Source organism: Ptychodera flava, unplaced genomic scaffold (genome assembly GCF_041260155.1).
Source record: "Ptychodera flava strain L36383 unplaced genomic scaffold, AS_Pfla_20210202 Scaffold_39__1_contigs__length_1403739_pilon, whole genome shotgun sequence".
Taxonomy (NCBI): Eukaryota; Metazoa; Hemichordata; class Enteropneusta; family Ptychoderidae; genus Ptychodera; species Ptychodera flava.
In genome coordinates, this window is record NW_027248361.1 from 286,336 (window position 1) to 310,000 (window position 23,665).

The 23,665-nt window shown below is 39.1% G+C and overlaps 4 protein-coding genes across 4 annotated transcripts; 2 read left to right on the plus strand and 2 right to left on the minus strand.

Annotated features, from left to right (window-relative positions):
- Window positions 1-3,619: 3,619 nt before the first annotated feature.
- Window positions 3,620-4,042, minus strand: LOC139127949 (late histone H2A.3, gonadal-like). Its single transcript, XM_070693802.1, has one exon. It carries the CDS (start codon window positions 4,019-4,021, stop codon window positions 3,644-3,646), a length of 378 nt encoding a protein of 125 aa, XP_070549903.1. The 5' UTR covers window positions 4,022-4,042; the 3' UTR covers window positions 3,620-3,643.
- Window positions 4,043-4,713: 671 nt separating this feature from the next.
- Window positions 4,714-5,540, plus strand: LOC139127881 (histone H2B, gonadal-like). Its single transcript, XM_070693736.1, has one exon. The coding sequence runs from the start codon at window positions 4,833-4,835 to the stop codon at window positions 5,199-5,201; it is 369 nt and encodes a 122-aa protein (XP_070549837.1). The 5' UTR covers window positions 4,714-4,832; the 3' UTR covers window positions 5,202-5,540.
- Window positions 5,541-8,671: 3,131 nt separating this feature from the next.
- On the plus strand, window positions 8,672-11,458 carry LOC139127945 (histone H4). Its single transcript, XM_070693797.1, has one exon. It carries the CDS (start codon window positions 8,675-8,677, stop codon window positions 8,984-8,986), a length of 312 nt encoding a protein of 103 aa, XP_070549898.1. The 5' UTR covers window positions 8,672-8,674; the 3' UTR covers window positions 8,987-11,458.
- A 9,193-nt stretch (window positions 11,459-20,651) lies between these two features.
- Window positions 20,652-21,085, minus strand: LOC139127934 (histone H4). Its single transcript, XM_070693785.1, has one exon. It carries the CDS (start codon window positions 21,079-21,081, stop codon window positions 20,770-20,772), a length of 312 nt encoding a protein of 103 aa, XP_070549886.1. The 5' UTR covers window positions 21,082-21,085; the 3' UTR covers window positions 20,652-20,769.
- Window positions 21,086-23,665: the final 2,580 nt, after the last annotated feature.

Here is a 23,665-nt window from a genome sequence, read left to right on the forward strand (position 1 = left end):
TTTTAGAAATGTGATTTAATAAATTCACGTTTTCTGCTGATAAATCTTTCAATACAGTTTGGCTTTCAATTAAACCTACGCAAATGAGATCAGTTCAGTTTTTTGGTTTCGAATTCCAAATATATCTTACCGGCCACAGTCGCGTACTTATACCGCTTAAGATATGTCACGCCTCGAAATTAAAAAAACTGTAACTTGTGCTCAAATTTTCCTCGAGCAAACTTTCAACCACTCTGTAAGAATAAAAAGGTAAAAAAATCGGGGGAGTTTAACCTTGGAAATTTTGGTACCAGAGAATCAAATTAGCCAGCGTCTACCAAAGTTTCAGTGAAATTCAAAATGGCCGCCATCCATGTGTTAACTCTATGGGGCAAATAAAATCTCGATTTTCGCAAAACTAAGCTGGTAATGGTTGTATTTATTCTGGAAGCTTCAAAATGAGCCACCTCAAGTGGTAGGCCAAGAGAATATTGTGAAAATTTGAGAGTCCGTATAGCTGTCCCCGAGGCGCATTCATCTTTAACGCACTGAGCAGTTCAATGCGCACTTAACGTGTTGACATAACACTTTGAGAGCGCGAGGTCACAGCTTATACGGTACGGTGCCTCCTACTTTTTCATTTGTCAATATTCAGTGTAGTACCGGGTCAAAATAAAAATAAACAAACGCTAATCCGATTATCCCGTGTTCTATATTTCCCTTCTTCATTGATTCGTGGTCATGTTCGTGAGCCAAACACTGTGTAATATTGTGAGTATCGGTGTAGAAATGTAAGCACTCTTATCCCCATGGCAACATTACGCGTGTCATCTTACCATCTGTCAACGGGGGATAGAATGTGCGTCAAAAGCGAAGATAACTTCACTTCTAAGTTAAGGCTGTCTGTGGAAAAGTTTAACACTTTCGGCATATACGTGCAGCAGCGCTCGAGCGGCGACACTCCGATGTCACTGCAATAAACTAGGGTATCTTATCACACTGAAGATTGGTAAATCATCTTTTTGTCTCCATAGTAGGAGCGAGACTGTCTATATATTAAGGCCGAAGTAATTGAATTCTTTGTTTCGCGTTACCCGAAAGATAATTTTTCATTTGTATGTCACAGGTATCCTTCCGCGACACTGATTAAGAAACCATAGAGCCTAGAAATAGTCCACTGTGATATGCACCTATCACGTGACCAAACCGTAATCGCGGTCTCTTTTCGGGATCTCTTTGGTAAAGGACGAGTAAGCAGTTGACCCTCGTGTATAGGGGTGTATATTGGGTAACTCTTAGGCATTGATAGCGTGCCTGAGGTCACAAGTCTGCAGTCGATTGAAGGAAGGGAATAATGCTGTGATGTGAAGTCATAAACATGACAAAGGGTCCTACCTCTGTGCATAAAGGGGTTGCGATTTGTGTGAAGGATGAATTGTCTCTTGAAAGGCGAGGCATTCTCGCGAACCGGGCGCACAAAAAAAACATACACTGCAAACCTAATTGAATAAGTCAAAAGGCTTCGGATATACTGTTTGTTATGTGATGGCGTCGCTGAATTAATTGAAAGAATTGTAGTGTAAGCGGAAAGGTTTGGAGGGGTTGTTTTTGAGCTGTTGGCAATTGTTAAATTTCAGCAAAGCCCTACGCGATTTTAGGGAATCAATGGAATCATTGGATCAGTGTCCCATGATAGTGCTGTGCTCCTGCAAAGGCCTCAATTAGCTGATCGAGTTGAAGGGTGAGAGAGAGAGAGAGACAGACAGATAGACAGAGAGAGGGGGAGAGAGAGAAACAGACAGACAGAAAAGGTCAGACATATGCAGAAAGACAGACAGACAGACAGACAAACAGGCAGAGACAGACAGCGAGGAGTAATAAATGCATAGCGTCAGCGTGTTGTATTGCACTTGCAGTGCTGGTCTCGACAAGATATGGAAAGTGATTTTAACTTCTACGCGATGTTGGTATACAAACTTAAAATGATGCGACACAGATTTGCGATTTGCGATTTTTGCCAACGATAATCCAGCACACCCCTTGTGAAAATCCAGCTTAGTGTCTTGTGAGAAACATGCACTCGCTGATTCAGGCATGGAGAGGCGGCCTCCCTTAACGATACAGTAATTCCCTTACATCATCTGCGTTAACAAGAAGCTCTCCTCAAATCCCAATAGTATAAAAAACATTTGTAAATTCTAATTTACTTTTGGCATAACTCGTCTGAAATGCATCCATAGAGTATGCCAGTAGGAATTCGAAAGTTTAATTGACTTTATTCGCTTTCAGGTTGATACCGTGAAAAAGGCTATGCGGGCTCTGTTGTATCGCTTGTGTCTCGATTAAAAAGAAACACCCGAAGATGAGTTAGGTGTAAGAATCTGCTACAACGACTTCACGGAAAAGAAAAGAAAAGAAAAACTTTCGTCATGGTAAGTAAAGTGAATTATGGGAGTACAAACGCCACCAATGGTTGTTGTATGTAGCTATGGATATACTAACTCAAGCAGTAGGTTCTACATCAGTGGTATGTTAAGATTTGTACTTCGCGTTTGATTGACCTGGAATACAAGTGCCAGTGTGCTCAGAAACTGGCACCGACCGAGTGAATGTACGCAAATAGCGCCCTCAACCATAGACCTAACCGGGCTCATACAACTGGACTGTAAAGGGCTTGATGATTGGCATTTGGATGCTTGTCAGAATGCGTATGCGGACTTGTCAGTTTTTCTATCCTTATTTCTTTATCTTTAAGGTCTTACATACGTCTATTTTTTGCCTTCCGAGACTTGTCCCCTGCTTTCATTTACCGTTTTCATGTACCCTGCTCCGATCAAGGTTCCCTTTGCAATGATTAGGCATTTGTATGTTGTGTTGGTTCGGTCGTGTGACAATGCAGTCTTGCCGGAGAACACTATATACGCTTTCGATCCCGAGTTAGATATTTTGGACAGAAATGGTCTATCTATGTGAATAGAACACTCACTGCACTAACATATCGCGGGAACGATATAGCTGTTTCAAACTAAATTATGCCGAAAATGCATGTCATCACAGACAATACAAGAATATGCATGAATTGCCGCTAGTGAATTTACACATAACGAAATATCAAGTTATGTAACTCAGTTTTGATATATGCACTTCTTCGTTCTCTAAAGATGGACAATCAGATCTTTGGATTTGGTTGGTGATCAAATAATGATGAAAAAAATTGCCGATTATTATATTATATTCGGTCGTGCTGAATGAATAAAACAAACGTTCGTACAAGGCCGGTAGGAAGGGAGATTGAGGATACCAATTTTATAAGTATACTGCACTTTATCAGAGAAAAAATAGAGACGCAAAAATCCTGAAAAATCCGCAAAACGTCCCTCATTATTTTAACCGTTTTGTTGATCTGCTGAACCAAAATGACATGAGTGAGTATTTGACGCTTCCGTTTGAACTTCAAATTTAGGGATAAAACAAGAAAACAGTCAACAATGAGTGGATTGGATAACTTCTGTAAGAATTGCATCTTTTCTCTGAGTGTGTGATGTCTCTGTCAATAGTGTGGAAAGCTAAAGGCTTTACAAACATAAAAAACGGTAGTTCTCTTTTTTGAGGATGTGGTGGCCCTAAAAAGGGCCGTTTGGTATGTGTATGCTAGGCACACGATTTACTTGGATTTGGCTTGGCTCTTCTTGGGCAAGAGTACTGCCTGGATGTTTGGCAATACACCACCCTGGGCGATGGTGACACCGCCGAGAAGTTTGTTCAATTCTTCGTCATTACGCACAGCCAACTGCAAGTGACGGGGGATGATTCTGGTCTTCTTGTTGTCACGGGCAGCGTTGCCTGCCAACTCCAGGATTTCAGCGGCCAAGTACTCGAGCACTGCAGCCAAGTAGACGGGAGCACCAGCACCGACACGCTGGGCGTAGTTGCCCTTGCGCAAGAAACGGTGCACACGACCAACGGGGAACTGCAGACCAGCACGGCTGGATCGGCTCTTGGCCTTGCCCTTTGCTTTGCCTCCTTTACCACGTCCAGACATTTTGTTCGTTACTGTTTAGTGTCAGATTCAAACTGATATTGTTTAGAGCGCTAACAGTCCGTATTTATAGCGACCCATGGGATCCTGACGGTTGACTGTCGTAGCCAATGAAATCTTGATATTTGCTGTACTGGCCAATAGAATAAAGCTCAAATGAAACAAAGCCATATCGGTTAAAGGCGGAGCCTCCCTTTAAAAGGACGCCAAGGTATGGCGGCGTTCATTCTGTAGGTGGACATCAAACAGGCAACACGCGGGCACACGCTCCAGAAAATGCCACTTTTTAGTTTTCCCCGGCCGCAAAAACACAGACAGACTGCCAAGCGGTCAGCGTGAAGTTGCTGCCGATCGAACTCTGTGGTTATATTCAAAGTCCAACGCGACGTGAAGACAATTTTGTAGGAAATTCGAGCATTTGTGGTGGGGAATCAATGACCGTTGGCGATTTGAACCGACCGTCAATCAAAAGCCTGCATAAACTCTGTTTGCAGGATTAGCAAAATGTGACAAAAGGTTGAGATCAGTTTGTGTAATTAATGTTATAGAAATCAAACATCATACTGGCCATGTGTTTGACTGGGAGGAGAACTCCACTAATGCGAGAACCTGGGATTGAAAAGTGCGGCTTTAACAAAGGAATATACAGACACAGAGAGATGTATTATGTACTTAAGTGATCGGGATGTTTTCTATTCCGTTCACGATACGACCCGCTTAACAACAAGAATCCTTCATTTACATACCTTGAAGCATAAATAAGCGTCACCAACATTTGGCGGGCATTCTGAACTACTCATTCACGTCGTTCACTATGGCTCCAAAGACAAGTGGTAAAGCTGCCAAGAAGGCCGGCAAGGCCAAAGCCGCACGTAGCGGAGACAAGAAGAGAAAGAGGCGAAGGAAGGAAAGCTATGGTATCTACATCTACAAGGTGTTGAAACAGGTCCACCCCGACACTGGTGTCTCCTCCAAAGCCATGTCAATCATGAACAGCTTTGTCAACGACATCTTCGAGCGTATCGCCGCTGAAGCTTCCCGCCTGGCCCACTATAACAAGCGTTCCACCATCACCAGCAGAGAGATCCAGACCGCTGTCCGTCTCTTGCTGCCCGGTGAGCTTGCCAAGCACGCCGTCAGTGAGGGCACCAAAGCCGTCACTAAATACACCAGCTCCAAGTAAATCGTATGCCTAGCATACACATACCAAACGGCCCTTTTCAGGGCCACCACATCCTCAAAAAAGAGAACTACCGTAACTTTAAAGCAAACGATGTTTATATTTCAAATGTCCATCGATACCACTTTAATATTGAAAACTATTAGGTCTATATATATCCATATACCATACAATAAAAGGAAGAAATGGTTGTAGTATATATCGGAAAGATTTATAATTTCTTATTATCTCATCAACAGTGTTGAATCTAGAGCGCGCCATCGCGGGATTGACGCGTTTCAGCAAAAAATCCCGCTCTGAAATCTACCCAGTGCGTCACTTTGGGCGCACTCACAGGAGGGGGTCTGTCAACGTGTGTTTTCTTTCATTGTTAAACGTAACCACTTTGCGTGATGATTTGCTATATTTTGCTAGAATGTTACCAATGATTTCATTTATAAATACTTTAGCAGCACACGTCCGTTTTGAAATGACATTTGCGTTTGTTACATTGTCAATAAAACTTGTTTGTGAATGTACTGACTGACAGCCGTGACGAGAAAAAAAATTCACGTACGGGAGTAATTTCAAACTAACTCTCACACAGAAAGGTTTTTGAAAAATGTAGCCAACACACCTATTCCATTCAAAAAGAAAAAACATGTTCTTGATCAAGCGGAAATCAAACCAAATTCCAAAATTTTCTGAAACATTTCATGTGTCCACATGGATCGAGATACTAGACGTAGCTTGGTTCATGTTGTTTGTCAAAGTCGTTATGCCACGGTCACGCATGCATGGCTTGCCAAGAAATTCGATCTAGCGAGAACAACAGTGAATATCTATTCAGATCTTATACCAGACGGGTCATATGTCAAGTTCTTCAGTAAGAATGCATTTACTAATACTTGCACGGCTTGCATTGTCAGAGTCGGGACGTTGTGCTGTGTTTGTTTTGCCTCGATGCAGCACATGGTGTCGGCCATTTTCCAAACTTGCTTAGGACAAAGCGTCATCACTCTAGACTCCCTAGGTTACCCTTTTATGTCTATGGGAACTTACTGCTGCAGAGATCGAGACTACTTAGTCATTAAAAAAAGTCCTGCTCTATCAATGAGAGCTGTGAAAAATGAACTTACTTTTCTCACTGTGGGGAAATTGTCAATTGTATTTTTGCATAATACTGAAAGAATTATCTCTTGAGACTAACAGAATGTGCTGCATCTTTTCTATGAATGTGAGTGAATTTGTGATACTTTATTCAAAACAATTATATTCTTGAATAGATGTACAAAGACTTCATAGACTTATTTTAAATAAATGCTAATTTAATATGCAGATTAATATGCAAATTTGCTGCCAAAAAATTGTCCCCCAAATTTTGAAAATGTCCCCCAAATTTAAGGCAGTGGGCCCAAATGTCCCCCAATCCTAAGATCCTAGATTCAACACTGCATCAACCGAGAGAAAAACGACTTGATTTCGTGACGAATAGCAAACAAATAGATAGATAGATATCCGACAGTGTAACATGGTACCCAACCTCTTGGAAATTGGTGGAAATATTAAATTTAGTATTTCCGTGTCTGAGATAGCAATAACATTTAACGTAATAGACAGAAAACCGATACAATACAACGCAACAAAATACAAATATTTATTAATCCCGGCTGAGAAATTATGTCAGGTATAAAAACTATTCAACAGAAAAAAAAAACAACAAATAGTCACACATTTCACTCGAGGGACTTACTGATATTAAAACTTTGCTCTTTAGAGGTCATTATGCCATTTGGACTGTTGACAAATTGACAATAACAATTTCAACTTGACAATGGCCGCCATAATCTTTCCTCACTGTGCGGGGCAAATTCAATCATAGATTTTCTAAGAGCAAAAGAACTTACTCCACCAAGAGGTGCGACATATCTGAAACACAGTACGAAAGACACGTTGGGGGAGATCACTGATGTACAGAAATATCCATGGGGAGATATGGTAGAGCAAAAAACTGAAAATTGAGGGCATCCTGCATTTGCGAACCTCGACATAACTGTATCACCGATAAATGAAAAAACAAGGATTAAACATTTGCAAGTTGGCAAAATCCAAGGGTAGTGTTGTCTAAGTTTTTAAAATTCATAAAAAATCAATTTGCAGACCCTGCCCTCACATCCTACATGCCAACCATAGTAAACAGAACGCATTAATTTTGAGGTTTTTTACAGACGATAGTGTTGAAAATGTTGTAATCGCATAGCAGTCGCCATTTGACAGTGAAAAAACTTGGCGATTCACTGGCATATATTTATCTGATGCTATCCAGATCGTACCCTTTTATATAAGCAATACTCGTATAGTATGCTGATTCCTGCGCAAAAATATGTTTGTTCTCTGAGTTGCCTCCAGTATATCGTCTATATGAACCTCAAAATCTGTACGTATTTGGGGGGACCCTTACGTAAAGTTGGCAAATTGACACATGTCATCAAAATAAAACACGTCATTGAATGTAAGCCCGTGTTACCGTTTTGTAGAATATCTCATAGTCCCTAGAGGGAGTGTGGATATTTTTTCTAGTGTCGAATATTGACTTCGCATCTTTTACCAATAAATATTGATACTAAAAGATACTACACTTCGTTTTCCTCGTCGTATCGAGTCTGTGAGATCCCTGACAATTATCCGATATATATCGGCGATTTCGTTACTCAATTTTCGAAGCTACATTATACCGTAGTAGCATTATGCTGATATAATTTTGAGCATTATCACCCTAGACTGATTTTCTAAATCATCGTCTACACAAGAATATACCGTACATTCATACATATATATATATATATATATATATATATATATATATATATATATATATAATAATAATTATATAATAATAATAACTTCGTGAGTTGTAGAATAATTCGGCTAAATAATAAATATGCGTTTCCGGTAACATGCTTGCCGAATATTAATTGTACATAAGTCGGAGCAGTTGTATATTTTTCTCTTTGTTGGCTGAGACACATCAAGGACCATAAAATTAGAGAATATACTGAAATAAAAATTGAAAATGCAAAATACATGTCTAGGATCGGCTGCTATTCAAGGATAGATCGGGTAACCGGAAACATGGCTCTGCATGGCAGGGCTGTCTGACCTGCAACGCAGTGCTACCGGAAACACAGCTGTTTGACGTGACCTTATGACTTTGTGAGTGTTTTATATCATAGCATAGTTGTCCTCGCCCTAGGCAATACCGTCCCGGTAGATATGAATGATATGATATTGCCTGACTGCTATTGGACGGAAATGTTAATGTTATTCATTATTGGACCAATCAGATTGTAACAGGTCTTTCGTGTGTTACTTGGCGGGAATCTTTAGCAACATCGATTAAGATTTAAATCTTAAATTGTGTTTTCTATTGCGTTCGCAAGTGCGTTATATAGACGTGTTTATCGTTTCAATACTACATATTCCATTGAATAGCAATCATGTCTGGTCGTGGCAAAGGAGGCAAAGGTCTGGGAAAAGGAGGCGCCAAGCGTCATCGTAAGGTTCTGCGTGATAACATCCAAGGTATCACCAAGCCAGCTATCCGTCGTCTGGCCCGTCGTGGTGGTGTCAAGCGTATCTCTGGTCTCATCTACGAAGAAACCCGTGGTGTACTCAAGGTCTTCTTGGAGAACGTCATCCGTGATGCCGTCACCTACACCGAGCACGCCAAGAGAAAGACCGTCACCGCCATGGATGTGGTCTACGCTCTGAAACGCCAGGGCCGTACTCTGTACGGTTTCGGCGGTTAGATTACAAGCTACAAAACCCATACCAAACGGCCCTTTTCAGGGCCACCACATTCTCCAAAAAGAGAACTACCAATATTTTTTACACTTGAAGTTCAGTTATTGTTAATTTTTTTTACTTTCAACATAGAGCTAGAAACTGAATTTACTCTTCTAAATAACAGTCATTTTATTCCATACGACGCAAAGCATTATCTTAGACTTACAATGCACTGTACAAAGGTCCATGTGACCTGTCATCAAACTAAATGTTAAACCATTGAACCCTTCGTGGGGTCGGTCGGAATGCTGAAATTCATATTTAACTGAATATATAAGAAGTCGACGAATTATTTAGGGTCGAGATTTTAGTCAGTTCATGCCTGCATTTTTAATCCAAAACGATACATTTCTTCCATCGGCCTCTATAATAATATTTTTTTTCATAATATCGATATGGGTACATACGATATCTGGCAACCTTTGTCTTTCAAAGATTTGGAGGTGACGCCGCCCAAGCTCTTATGATCGAGACTTCAGTGTGAGTTAACCATTGACGAGATGCAATCGACGTGACAAGACCGCAGGAGACAAACATTTCTGGAAAATGAGAAGGTGTCTATGGTGTCCAATCCATGCCAAAATTACTACTTTGATTTTATTGGGAAGAGCATGTTGAGTTGTAAAATAGGATTTGGAAGTCCATGATGTGTTGTCAAATAGCATGTTGAGTTGTGAAATAGCATGTTGAATTGTAAAATAGAATTGGGAATGGCATGTTGTGTTGTAAAATCAAAGTAGTAATTTTGGCATGGATTGGACACCATAAGGTGTCTTTATATAAGATATATAACAAGCTAGTGTGCGTCATGTTTCAGGCGACTAAATGGAATACAGCACAATTGAGCTTGTTATTTTCCTACTATTCTAGGTCACTTGGTTTATGGGGTGTCTGAATTAATTCATGTGTTGCTATAGAGGTATGATGTAGCCAAGTCCTTTTGTAGGAATGCTACACTGACTTGATGAACTGAATATTGTACCCTAATTAAATAATTATTCATACAGATCCAGCAATTAGCGGGTATTAACTAGAAAACGAGCTGGTGAGCTTTTGATGCCGCGATTAATTTATATTGAAAACGGCCCTGTAAGGCAAGTCTCCCCGTGTTACTACAGTGGTTTGCTTTGAAGCATTGGCATTAGACGAACTAGACATATTGTCTAAATTGAATCCTCACACTGTCAGGTGCAAATAACAACTAAGCGGTAACATGAGTCGATCATAAAAAAATCAACTCTGCAAAAGTTGAAACATTGTCTAGCAGACGGTCAGATGTAGTCTGAACAACACCACCACATATGTCCAAGCACGATTGGAATTACTGCTCAGCTGATAATTACACCAGACAGTGTTGGCAACACCTGAATTTATAATTAGACAACATATCTACTTCGTGTAATACCAATGCTTCAAAGCAAACCACTGTAAGTGCATGTACTGCAGCTCCCTACAAAGATTCACCGACGCGTCATTGTGTGAAGTGCTTAGTACTGATCGTGGAACTACCAAAAGAGCTCTACTACCTCCATGATGGTACTGATTTATTGTTATACTCAAAGAGACAAGTTGCGTGCACAACCTCAAGACTTCATTGATAAGCTTGAAGGGGAAGTTCAACATGGCTGATTTTCACATCACGTGCTGGCTTTGGGGTCGCGTATTCCGGAAAAGCTATTTTCGCAATTTATTACCCGCGCGATTTTTTTTACAAAGACGGACAAAACTAATGGGAGAAGTTGCAGTTTAGGGCTTCCTCAACTTTATGTATTTTGAATCATGGGGGAAAGTGCCGCGCTTGGCGCTTTGATCAGGTGATATGGCAGGGACCAGCTTCAGATGGGTATGGCATTTTCATTCACTTTCACACAAGGACGTGCGTATTTGCATAACTGTTGTTTATGTTCGCACAGCCTGGCGTGAACGTGAGTGAGTGGACAATGCCATACCCATCAGAAGATTGTCCCTGCCCTATCACGTGATGAAAGCGCCAAGCCTGGCGCTTTTTTCCGATGATGCAAAAAAAACATTGTCCTATACTTCTTCCGTCAATATTTCTGTCCGTTTTTGTAAAAAGTATTTTTATGCTTTCTTCCAGACATGACAAAAACGGTTCGAGAAAGAGAATGTTTATGAAATCTTAAAACCATGTCAAGCAGAAAGCCACTCATTATTTCGCGAGTAAGAACAGTGTGTTCACTGGTATCCATTATCAGTGTATAAACCATGAATATTTATGAATAAATTTCAATATCATATGATGATCATGATCCACAGTCCCTCCGAGTCCACTGAGGATGATTGTAGCGCGAGATCCACTTTGAAGAATGTATTTCAAGAGTACTGTAAGAAACTTTTCTCTTGAATATGATCGTGCAATTTAGATATTTGATATCAAAGGTATAAAAAGTATGAAATAGAACTGTCTACGTTTTCAATTTCCCGCGTAAATCTTACTTTCATTGTTTACGTTCGCATTGTGTATTTCACGCGTTGACATTGTATGTTCGACGCGTTGAGCGTTTGTTCTATTAAAATAGATAATTTGTGTAAGCTTAGTAGTATATCATCAATGCTTACTCCTTTCTTTCCTAGAAGAAAGTGTTATGTTTTTGTGCGGCAATTTAACACAGCGGTGAATAAAACACACATGCAGAAAGTTGAACTGCTTATATTCTCTAGTTAAGGTAGTATTCGCTTCGAAAGTGAAAAGTAAAAAGTGTTCTTACACCAAGAGGTTTAAAATGAACCCCCACAAGTGGTAGATCAGAAAAGAATTGTAAAAATTTGACAGTCTGAATATCTGTCCCCGAGGCGCATTCACCTTTAGTAGATAAAACGGAGTAGAGGTACCGAAGCATGTTACCTGACACGCATATTTATTATTTGGCAATTTATTATCTCAACATTTTGGATTCGTTCTCCCCATTTTGGATTTGTACTCCCCATTTTGGATTCGTAAACGCAATTTTCAACTTTCGAACTAAACATTTTGGATTCGTACTCCCCATTTCGGATTCGTAAACTCAATGTTCAACTTTCGAACTCGCAATTTTCAACTTTCGAACTCCCATTCTGGATTCGGACATCGCACTTTCAACTTTCGTATCCACAATGTTCGAACTCCCACTGAAAGTCCCACCATCTACGTGTTTTCATAGCGATCTTCAGTACAGTATTTGCGTAAGTTGCTTCAGCATAGTTAACCGTGTTTTTCCTTCTTGGCCATTCTACGTCAGAACACGTCATAGATACGTCACATGACGTTATCGGATTTCTCGGGTTATTCCTGTGTGATGCTATAGAGGGTCCACGAAAATGTGAACCGGCGCAGTGAAGTTTTTATCCCCTACCGATCTTATCCCCGCACATTCTTCGCCGGGATTAGATTGGCAGCTTTTGTTGCTAATGTATATGCGGTAGTATATACTGCTGAATTTTTACTTTGTATTATAATATGTTATAGTTTTAAGAAGTGATAAAAGGTTTAAAAAATAGGAAAGTCTGTCCATTCATGGAACCATGATGACCATCGATTTAATTACTGTCTGATTTATTTTCAGTGTTCCAACCCTATCAGACACCACTATGTCCGACACATATTATATGTCAAAATATTTAAATAATGTAAAATCCTATTTGAAACGTCCATGTTTAGAGAGATGGTGTACATTTCTACCAAACTGAAGTATTTTCGATCCTATTCAAAAACATTAATGTACATAAAAATATTCCAGAAAAATGTTAGAGCCGTCTTTCCAAAATCATGCGCGAAGCATAGTGTTTAGAAACTTTTATGTGATTTGGAACAAGGCCTTTTCTGAACAAAACATGAACCTTAGTAAAGGGAATATAAACCATGTGAAAAATATCATGCAGAATTTACATTCCATCCGAAACTAGTGATTATACTTAATTTCAGTAATGATATTCAAGATGTAAACAGCACGGATCTTCTTACCCATTTCTAGACACAATTTACTTACTCCATGATATCATGATACTTGTATCTGGATCTTGAGTTGAATAATTGGAACACTGAAAATGTCTCTTTGGCACCGTTTTAGGTTCGAGGACAAGAAGAAACCTCTAATAAGCATTCTCTGACGAATATTGTTATAGAAACACTCTATAAACTATGTTATAGTGACTGGATTTCAGCGCACCTTGGTAATATTAAGTATAATTCTTACCGCGAATTTTTTAATTCAAAGAGGATTTAGAAAAAAGGAATGAGAACATGATCTTAGGGACGGACCATTAGATCTTGGGAGGGGGGTGGTCAAAAACAGAAAAAAAAAATTTCAGAGCAGAAAGTTAGGAAAAAAAAAATCTTCAAACTAGTTTGCAAAATAAAAAAAAAATAAATAAGAAGACAAAGGCGTAAAAAAAAAATCTGCAAAAGTCTTTAAAATTTTGAATTTTTTTTAGATTTTACCGACAGTAAGCAACTTTCTGTATTTTTAATACATCCTCCCGGCACATTTTTAATTTTAATTTATACATTTAGAGTGACTGTATCCCTTATACTGGAAGTTGTGATTATCTTATCTTTTCAGGACTTTTGTATTCTGATCACTTGAAAATTATGAAATTATAGAGCCTGTTTTCTACTTGTTTCCTGCGTACAAACCAAGCAGGTACACTAGGTAAAACATTGAAACTATGGTATGGTTGTCAAGACAGAAAGTTGTATTTGCCTTTTAAGATCAAGGTAAACAGATGCAGGCCACATCAGTTTCATTTTTTCACAGCATTTTATTACAATGATGAATGCAAGAATGGGTGAACAAGTAGAAACACGTCAATAATGATAAAACAACATATCAAGTCATTATGTATTATTTTGCTTTTGGAAAGGCATTTTCAATTCTTTTTTCTCATAAAAACAGCCTCACATAACAACAGCAACACATGTTTTAATATTCAACAATACACTACGTAGAATGCCATCTATCCAACAAATCCCAACACAAAAACACATAAAAGGGTTGAACTTTGAAAGTTTCTCGATAGCAAATACTGAATAAATCTGCATGGTTAATCGTTTTTGTGTAGCAAATTTCAAAGAAATTGGACAAGCCCTTTCAGAGAATACAGATTTTTTGACCATGAATGGCATAAATTGCCCAAAAAGACAAATATTGAAATTTCAACACATCTATACACATCCAATCAATTTGGACATGCTGCTACAGAGAAATAGATGTTTTGATCAAAAAAGGGCAACAATTGCTCTAAAAACACAAATATGCAAATTTCACTATATTATTTAGCTTATTTTAGCTTCTCAGCTTGTCAAAATCAATTGTAAATCATGAGATATGCATGATGTTTGGTGGGGTGAATGTAGGCATTTCACCACGCAGTAGAAAGGGAAGCCAGGAAACCAAAATAGTCAATTTCAAAACTATACGAAGCTACTGAGGAGCAAGAAGACCATGTTTCAGAGGAAGATGTGTAATCCGAAAAAATGCTCCCAAAGTGCCACCAATAACACCATTTTAATTTCTATTTTTCAAAAGCTCCACGGCAGGAGGGGGACACCTCCCTCCTGACCTCCCCCGCAAAAACTACTCCCCAAGTGCCACCAAATAACACCATTTTAATCTCTATTTTTCAAAAGCTCCAACGGCAGGAGGGGGACACCCCCTCCTGACCACCCCCCGCAAAAATACTCCCCAAGTGCCACCAAATAACACCATTTTAATCTCTATTTTTCAAAAGCTCCAATGGCAGGAGGGGACACCCCTCCTGACCTCCCCCCCGCAAAAATACTCCCCAAGTGCCACCAAATAACACACATTTTAATCTCTATTTTTCAAAAGCTCCAACGGCAGGAGGGGGACACCCCCTCCTGACCTCCCCCCGCAAAAATACTCCCCAAGTGCCACCAAATAACACCATTTTAATCTCTATTTTTCAAAAGCTCCAACAGCAGCAGGAGGACACCCCTCTCCTGACCTCTTCCCAGTGACCGCTTGCGTGGCCGCTTGTGGTGCTTGGCACCACATGTTTGCCCTCTTTATCTTCAGACAGCGACGAACGAAAAAAAAAATTATAAATCTGAAAATTTTACTTGAAAAAAAAATTTGCACAGCTAATCTCAATTGAAGAAAAAAAATTCAGAAATTTACAATAGTAAAAAAAAATTTTCACAATTTCATTGTGACCACCCCCCCTCCCAAGGTCTAATGGTCCTCCCTTATCGCCGACAGGTTTGCGGTGGCCGTGCAAACGCAAAGCAATTTATATTCGAACTAAAATTGTGCAACATTGTATCCATTACCATCCAGTAGGTTTATGCTGAATGCGGCCCATATACAAGTGGAAAGCCTACCTAATTAGCAATCCCTCTGGAGTCACTTCGTTGTCATTTTATAAAGAAGGATATACGGTAGGAATTTAAGTACCTTTCAGAAATCAGTTGTCAGTGCTTCCTTTGACAACTTTGCGATATTTTCGATCGAAATTTGCACCTGCTCAAAACGTGTGTGTGCGATTTCTATTTATTTTTGTTTTAAAGTTAAGCGCATATAAATGTTTAAGACACTTTTAATTGCTCAAAATAGATATTCCTTTATGAGAAAAAAATTACTGAAGGGCCGCATCGAAAAATCTTTCAGGTAGTGGCATACACATGCATTCTAACTGACCGTAAAATAATAAACGCGAATCATAAACCGTCGAAGACAGAAAAACATCTCTCAGACAGAAAACGGTTTCAGGTTCCGTATCAAGTTGGATCGTTCGCACATGCGCGGGGATAAGACCGGCAAGCCATGAAAACGGCACTGCACTGGAAACACTTGCACGAGCTGAACGACACGCTCACCACACCCTCCAATTGTGACAAACATCCAGCAAGACTCTCACGCCTATGTAACACATCTCCTCATCCGTCAGGTGGGTCAAGTTCATGTAGCAGCCTGGACACACTGCAAATAATGTGGTCACTAGCTAACTCGAATCCGTCCACGTTCAAATTAACTTCGAATTCAGTGCCACCATGGGTTCTGGACTCCCTAACAAAGTGATAAATAACTTGCTGTAAAATGACACCTTCGATTTTTGAAATTGGCATTTGACTATTCGTAAACTTGTATTCTCTTGCTAGTGTTCTAGGGGACCTCTATGAGTAGTCAAAAATGAGATTTCGAAAGATGAAAATTGGATATACGACTCCAATATGGGAGTTACTAAAATGGCAGTTCAAAAGATGAAAATTTGATATACGAATCCATAATGGGGAGTACGAATCTAAAATCGGGTGTTCGAAAGATGAAATGGGATATACGAATCAAAAATGAGGGGTACGATCCAAAATGTTGAGTTCGAATATTGGTATTGATTACGCACCATAATAGATCAGTCATAATAAGACAATTAACAACAGGTTGTAATACATAAATATGAAGTGACTTGCGGACGTGGCTGTTTCTAAATGCAAAACCACTAACTACTGGTGCAATCGGGTACACAGTTCTTGTCATCTAACCAGAAAAAAAAGACAAGGACACTCGACTGCTGATATTCCTTGCCGAAATCACAAACAATAAATTAAAGTCTACAGCTAGAGCAGTAATATCTTGCTCCATAGATTAAAATCTGCCCCTTGCGTAGTGATATCTTGTATCTACTATATAATGAAAGATGTGCAAAATCACAAAATCACTTTATAACTTTTTTTCTCAGTCAAATATTAAAATGGTTTTCTAATTGTTTGCTGGATCCAAGTGTGTTTGCAATTCTGGGATTTATGAGACATGTGACCGTAATACGAGTAATATGAGAATACTGAAACGACCTTTTTTTTGTCTGATTGATTAAGAGTGGTATAGATTAACGGTAGTTCTCTTTTTTGAGGATGTGGTGGCCCAATACAATCTAGATTGTATTGGCTAGATGTACTCTAGTGACTCGCCAAGGTTTTTCACGGTCAGACAGCGATTGCTAGGCGATCACAACGTTTTCAGTGCTGTCGTCTATAACAACCCCAACACTAATGCGTTCTCTGTAGATAGCACATCGGGTGCACTTTTTTTTAAGTTTTAAAAGCTTAGACAGCACTACCGTCGAATTTTGAAAACTTACAATGATTTGATTTTAATAATTTTTATTGGTGATACAGTCATGTCAATTTTCGCATATTCACGGTGGCTTCACATTTTGCTTTACCATATCTCCCCATGCCCGTCTTTTGTTCTTTTTTCAGACGTTTTGCTCCTGTTGGCGGGTAAGTTCTCTCTTTTTTGTGAAATGTAGGATTGGATTTCTCCTAATCAAAATGCCATATGACCTTTCAATTGTAAAGCTTAAATTTATCATCAAAGTATCCTCGCTTGAAGTTAAAGTTACAGACACCAAGTGCTATTTAAATTACAAGACAAATTATAAATGAACTTCTTTCAGGCACAATTTTTATCAGACTATTCTTTGTTTACTGAGATTGTGCTGAATGTTTAGTAGCAGACATTGTAATTTCTCTGCGGGATTCATAATAATTGTATGATATATATTGTATGGTATAATTGTATATTATTTAGCATGGACTTTTGAAAAAATGCACCGTCTCATTAGCACAAAAGTAAGAGTAGTTCTTTTTTCTATTCAGTTCATTCTATTGGTTGCGTCATTGTCGAGTTGGCCCTGAACAAAGATGGATTTTAGAGGGGGTATGGCGCAGAGTATACGTGATTTCATGGAGACATAATAATTACTGATTGTAGGTATGCTGATACAGAATGAGGTTTGGTTGGTTTTTCGCACTTCCAAACTTTCGTTTAGGTCAAACGCAATGAGTTGCGTTTATTGTGCGCATGTGTTAATTATCCTCGGCCCCTTAATGTTCAATTTTCGCGCGTTAGCCTTTTTTGTTCGTGGCGATGATGAGCGATCCAATTTTAGACAATAGCAATTATCATCGAGAATACCAACGCTTATCCATTCATTCATACTATATCCTATTATTCTACGTCACTTGGTTGATAGGGTGTCTGAACAAACGCATGGGTGGCCATGGAGGTATCGAATGGCGAAGGTCTCTGACGTGATCAATTGGATACTGCACCTCAATTGATTAATTGTTCTTACCAATCCAGCAAATAGCAGGTAGTTACTGGGAAACTCGATAGCTTGATAATGCACTGATTATAGGCTGCATGTTAGTGTGAAACGGAGTACAAAACGCACTGAAATTTCGAATATTCTGTATTTGGCTGTGGGACTGTAAAAACAGCTAAAAGAAATATTGGGCGGAGGTCTACTGCGACTTTTGAGCGCCTGCCTGTTGTAGCATGGACAGTAGTCTCCGTCTATTGTCTATGGTTGATAGTGGTGTCGCACAGACTCCTTGTCTGTGGTTGAAGATAGGATACACGACGGTGCGCATTGTACAGTTCAGTCACAGGGCGTTGTCTACATGTCCGTCCCCAGGGGTGGGTAGGTGTTTCGTTGTATCGCTAATAAAGATATATTCTACCAACCTTTGGTATTTCGGTCTTAAGGGACTGGTCAGTTTCTTCGGCCTGGGGGGGGGGCGGTGGATTATTTTTTTGCCGACGTCAAAAAGTGGCTGACCCCCCCCCATTCCAATTTTGAAACAGGGTGACCCCCCCTATTCCAAATTTCGAAAACAGGGTGACCCCCCCCCCCCTGGGGCGCGACATAGGTAAAATAAAAGGTGGACATAACGTCATATATATATAATATAAATAAAAGTGATATATATATCATATATATATATATATATAATATATATATATATATATATATATATATATATATATATATATATATTATATTTTACATACCGGTATATTTATATTTTAAATAGTCATTCTATGTTTTAATGAAATTGTTGACATGTCAGTTGTAAGATAGGAATTTCAAAGTGTCAATCTTAAAGTTTGAATACAGTACATTTTGAATGAGCTGTATTTTGAATGAGCTGTGAATGTATTTCACACTTTCTATGCTTAACCAGATGTCCTGAACTGTTGTATAGAAATGGATGTCAATCATTAATATCAAAGAGGAAAAAGCAGTGAATCAAAAACTTTGATGGGTGTTAAGACTTGCCAACCATCCAATTAGATCTCCTGAGGAGCCATAGAGAGCTTTTTTAGCCAAATCTGATGTGTACAGTGTCTGAGAGGACCTTTTCTTGTGTAACATTGAAACCATAAAAGCACAGCTAATAATGACAAAAACTGCCTTTTTAACTGTTATTTTGTTCATAAAAAAGCATCTTTCTACAGAAAACCTGTGAAACAAAGGAAAATAATTGTATCAATGAGAAGGAAAGATATCTTGTCATTTTTCTATCTCTAAAATAAGTCACTGTATCAAATATATATATTGTGAAATATTTGTGCAAGTTGCTTTCTCATACTGAATTCTCATAGAGAGAACAGAATTTTCATCCTTTTCATATGAAATGCAGATTTCATAATGGTACACTTTCACTTAGCAAACATCAAGATATCTCTGATTTATTCAAGTATGGCGCCCGAAGGGCGCGCCGAAAAATATGAAACATCCTGATATCTCTGATATATATGCCTTGTATATTAAAGTCATGCACCTGAAGGGCATGCTGAAAAATGTCTGATATATTAAAGTAATGAGCTTGAAGAGCACGCTGAAAAATATTGAACATACAGATATCTCTGATGTATGTATGCTTGATATGTTAAGTTGGGCGTGCTGAAAAATATGACTGATTATTAAAGTTACGCGCCCGAAGGGCGCGCCGAAAAATACAACTGAATGATGAAATTTGTGGCTGACACTAGCATTTTAGGCAATGATGAGCCTGTGTCAAAATTCAAAAACACACTGACCCCCCCTCATTCGGCATTTCAAAAACATGGTGACCCCCCCTATCACCAAAGTCAAAAACAGGGTGACCCCCCCCCCCATGAATCCACCGCCCCCCCCCCCCCCAGGCTGAGAAACTGACCAGTCCCTAACTTAGGACTGCCTTGACAATCTTGCGTATGCGTTTTATCAACATGCTGCGTCTATTATCTGATGAGTTTGAGTGCCTAATTAGCCAAGGCAATCAAGGGTAAATTACTAATCTGTAGACGCTCTCACCAGATTATCACCGATTAAATTTGACAAAGTCAACAACGAACGCACCAGCAAGGTATCTTCAGTTATAGGTTATTGGATGTTATCACTGTGATAGTACCATGGAGCTGGAAAGAAACACTACCTCCATGAAAGGAGGAGACGGGGACGGGGCTTTCCTTATAAAAATTTCGAGATTCCTAAACTACTTGCTACCTTTTTGCTAGTCTTAGGATTACTAGTATTATTAGGGATGCAAGTCTTTTTGACATCTGTGCTCTTACGGATGTCGACTCTATTGATTGACACGCACTTAGGCTTCGACGCTTGGGGCGTTGTCACTTTCAAAAGTTGCCTGATTTCGTATGTAGCCATGTCGATTTTATGAGATACTATTATAAAGACCGCTTGAAAAAAATGCGTCGTTTTGGATTTAAACGGCATTGTTCATTGGTTTAACATTTAGCTTGATGACACGTCACAAGGACTTTTTTGTATACGGTGCTTTATATGTTTGTAAATTGCCTAACATTCACGAAGAATTATTGAAATGAAAAGCGAATAAGAAACGCATTTAAGTGAACACCTAAAAGAATAACGGTAGTTCTCTTTTTGGAGAATGTGGTGGCCCTGAAAAGGGCCGTTTGGTATGGGTTTTGTAGCTTGTAATCTAACCGCCGAAACCGTACAGAGTACGGCCCTGGCGTTTCAGAGCGTAGACCACATCCATGGCGGTGACGGTCTTTCTCTTGGCGTGCTCGGTGTAGGTGACGGCATCACGGATGACGTTCTCCAAGAAGACCTTGAGTACACCACGGGTTTCTTCGTAGATGAGACCAGAGATACGCTTGACACCACCACGACGGGCCAGACGACGGATAGCTGGCTTGGTGATACCTTGGATGTTATCACGCAGAACCTTACGATGACGCTTGGCGCCTCCTTTTCCCAGACCTTTGCCTCCTTTGCCACGACCAGACATGATTGCTATTCAATGGGATATGTTGAATTGAAACGAAAAACACGTCTATATAACGCAATTGCGAACGCAACAGAAAACACGGTTTAAGATTTAAATCTTAATTGATGTTGTTAAAGATTCCCGCCAAGTAACACACAAAAGACTTGTTACAATCTGATTGGTCCAATAATGCATAACATTAACACTCAGGTTGTAGGCTATGTGTTATCACAACAGGCCGACCACGTCAACTTTTTCTATTCATATAAACATGGCCATGATATAAACCAGTCACAACTAAGTCCAAAGGTCAGATAAAGCAGGTGTGTTGTTCCGGTAACCCGAACTAGCCTTGAAGAACAAGTCGATCCTAGATATGTATTTTGCATTTTCAAATATTTTTGGGAAATTCTCTACTTTTAGAAACGTTGCTCTGACCTATGCTTTACTCCCTTTGAGAGCCTCAGAAATGGTGCCAACAAGCGGCTTGGAAGAAAAGAAACTGTTTGAGTCTAAATATCTGTGCAAGCGGCGCATTCCAACATAAAATGTATCGTGTCATCGTGTTTTTGTGTTTTTTTCCAGCAATAAAGATGGATGCCTCGTCAAGAAACATGTCAATATTTTTGACATTATTGAGAATAATATTGACCGCATTTTACACTGTACGAGCAAAGAAGGAAGACAACGATAAAATGATTTGACCAATTAAAATCATTAAATCTTTAATTGTGTGCACACCAAGCCATAGTTACCAATAGTAAAGTATAAAGTTAAAATAACAAATTTATTTGAAGTTAAATTTGTAATCCATCTTCATGCGAATACTTATTCGTAAAAATTTTCCTTACAATATTCCTTTTTATCGCCTGTTACAACGGCAGCATTGGTTATCCCGACGTCGAGACTATTAATCAAATTTTATCTCTCTCATTATGAAAAAGAAGACACTAAATAATTCATATATTGATTGATTGATTGTAATAACACGTATCCTCCTTCCTGTGTGTTGCCTCTTCCACCAACACGTCAGCAGAAAACAGGTTACATAGAATTCGTAACCAATGTGAACAATGGTGTGAACAATATTATGGCACAGTGATTAGTCTCTGATATTAAAAAGTTGAAGCCCAAAAGCATATCTTGGTTATAAACGACTTTTGATCATCAAAACAATTTGTTCAAAGGATAAAATGCATAACAAACGGTCGCCCTTTTTTATAAAAAGGTTTTCGGAAGACAGGATGGCGTTCCATCCCTATTATTGGTAATTATGTGCACCATTTTCACCCGCGGACTTCAATTCTCTTATCAACGATGACAGTGCATTCAATACATGCTTGTACAGGCTGGGTTGACAAGCTGAATACTATGTATCACAGCAGCCTCTTATGAGTGGAACAATAAACTTTACTGGTATTTAAGCTGAGGTAGTATGCGTCCCGAAAGTAAAAGACCTAATTTTTTTCAAACTTTCGTCAATGAAACTATCGACCATTTACTTACCACATCAAGCATAATCAGGGCCACAGTACAAAATTTTGTACTGGAGAGACGAATTACCTAAGATTTCCCAATATTTGAAATTCAAAATGGCCGCCATCCCTGTGTTAACTCTATGAGGAAAGAATAAAATTTTCGATTTTCAAAAAACTGAGACGGTGAACGCTTTTCTTACACCAAGAGCTTTAAAATGAACCCCTACAAGTGGTAGATGAGAGTAGAATTGATAAAATTTGAAAACACGAAAATCTGTCGCCGAAGAAACAGTAAAAACAACCATCGAAAATTACAGCTAAAATTCCAAACTCCATTCCAGCCTGCAAGTCGTTTACAGCAGAGTATGATATGATTCAGTGGGTTGGTGTCCGACGACAAGTTTTACATGACAGTTAACGAATAGAAACCTTTAGTGGCAAACAGCATTTGGCAGGCATCGCGTCGAACGCCCGTCAAAGCGTCACGGTGACATTCGCAATATACAATCGCTTGATCGAGAGTGCCGTGTTGTGATTATGTCTTGTAAATTTTGTTGGAACAACAAACTGAATGACTGAAAATGATTTTGGAAATACCAGATCTTAAGAACAACAGTTACCAGTCCTTCAGAGCATTAAGGTAGAATACACCTCGGGTAAGATATTAGGACTCTCAATCTTTTCCAAATCTTTTCAGATCTACCACTTATGGGGATTCATTTTAAAGGGGAAGTTCACCAAGGATGATTTTTACATATGTGCTAGCTTTGTGGTCACTTACCCCGGAAAAGCTATTTTCGCCATTTTTAACTTGCAAGATTTTTTACAAAAAACGATAGAAATAGTACAGGAAGTTGCCCATGTAATTTGAATCATGGGAAAAAGCGCCAAGCTTGGAGCTTGCATAATGTGATATGGAAGGCACCATTTTCCCATGGGTATGGCATTGTCCACTCACCCATGCTTAAACCAGGCTGTGCGTATTTACACAATTTTTGTTTATACTGAGTATCCTGGCATAAACAATGAATCACTTATAATAAACTTGCTGTTTACTACTGTGTTACTGTGAATGGACAATGTGGGGACCATACCCGTGCGAAGATGGTCCCTTCCATATCACATTA

Coding starts and splice junctions, on each gene's coding strand:
- LOC139127949 (XM_070693802.1), bottom strand. CDS start 4,021: ATGTCTGGACGTGGTAAAGGAGGCAAAGCAAAGGGCAAGGCCAAGAGC.
- LOC139127945 (XM_070693797.1), top strand. CDS start 8,675: ATGTCTGGTCGTGGCAAAGGAGGCAAAGGTCTGGGAAAAGGAGGCGCC.
- LOC139127881 (XM_070693736.1), top strand. CDS start 4,833: ATGGCTCCAAAGACAAGTGGTAAAGCTGCCAAGAAGGCCGGCAAGGCC.
- LOC139127934 (XM_070693785.1), bottom strand. CDS start 21,081: ATGTCTGGTCGTGGCAAAGGAGGCAAAGGTCTGGGAAAAGGAGGCGCC.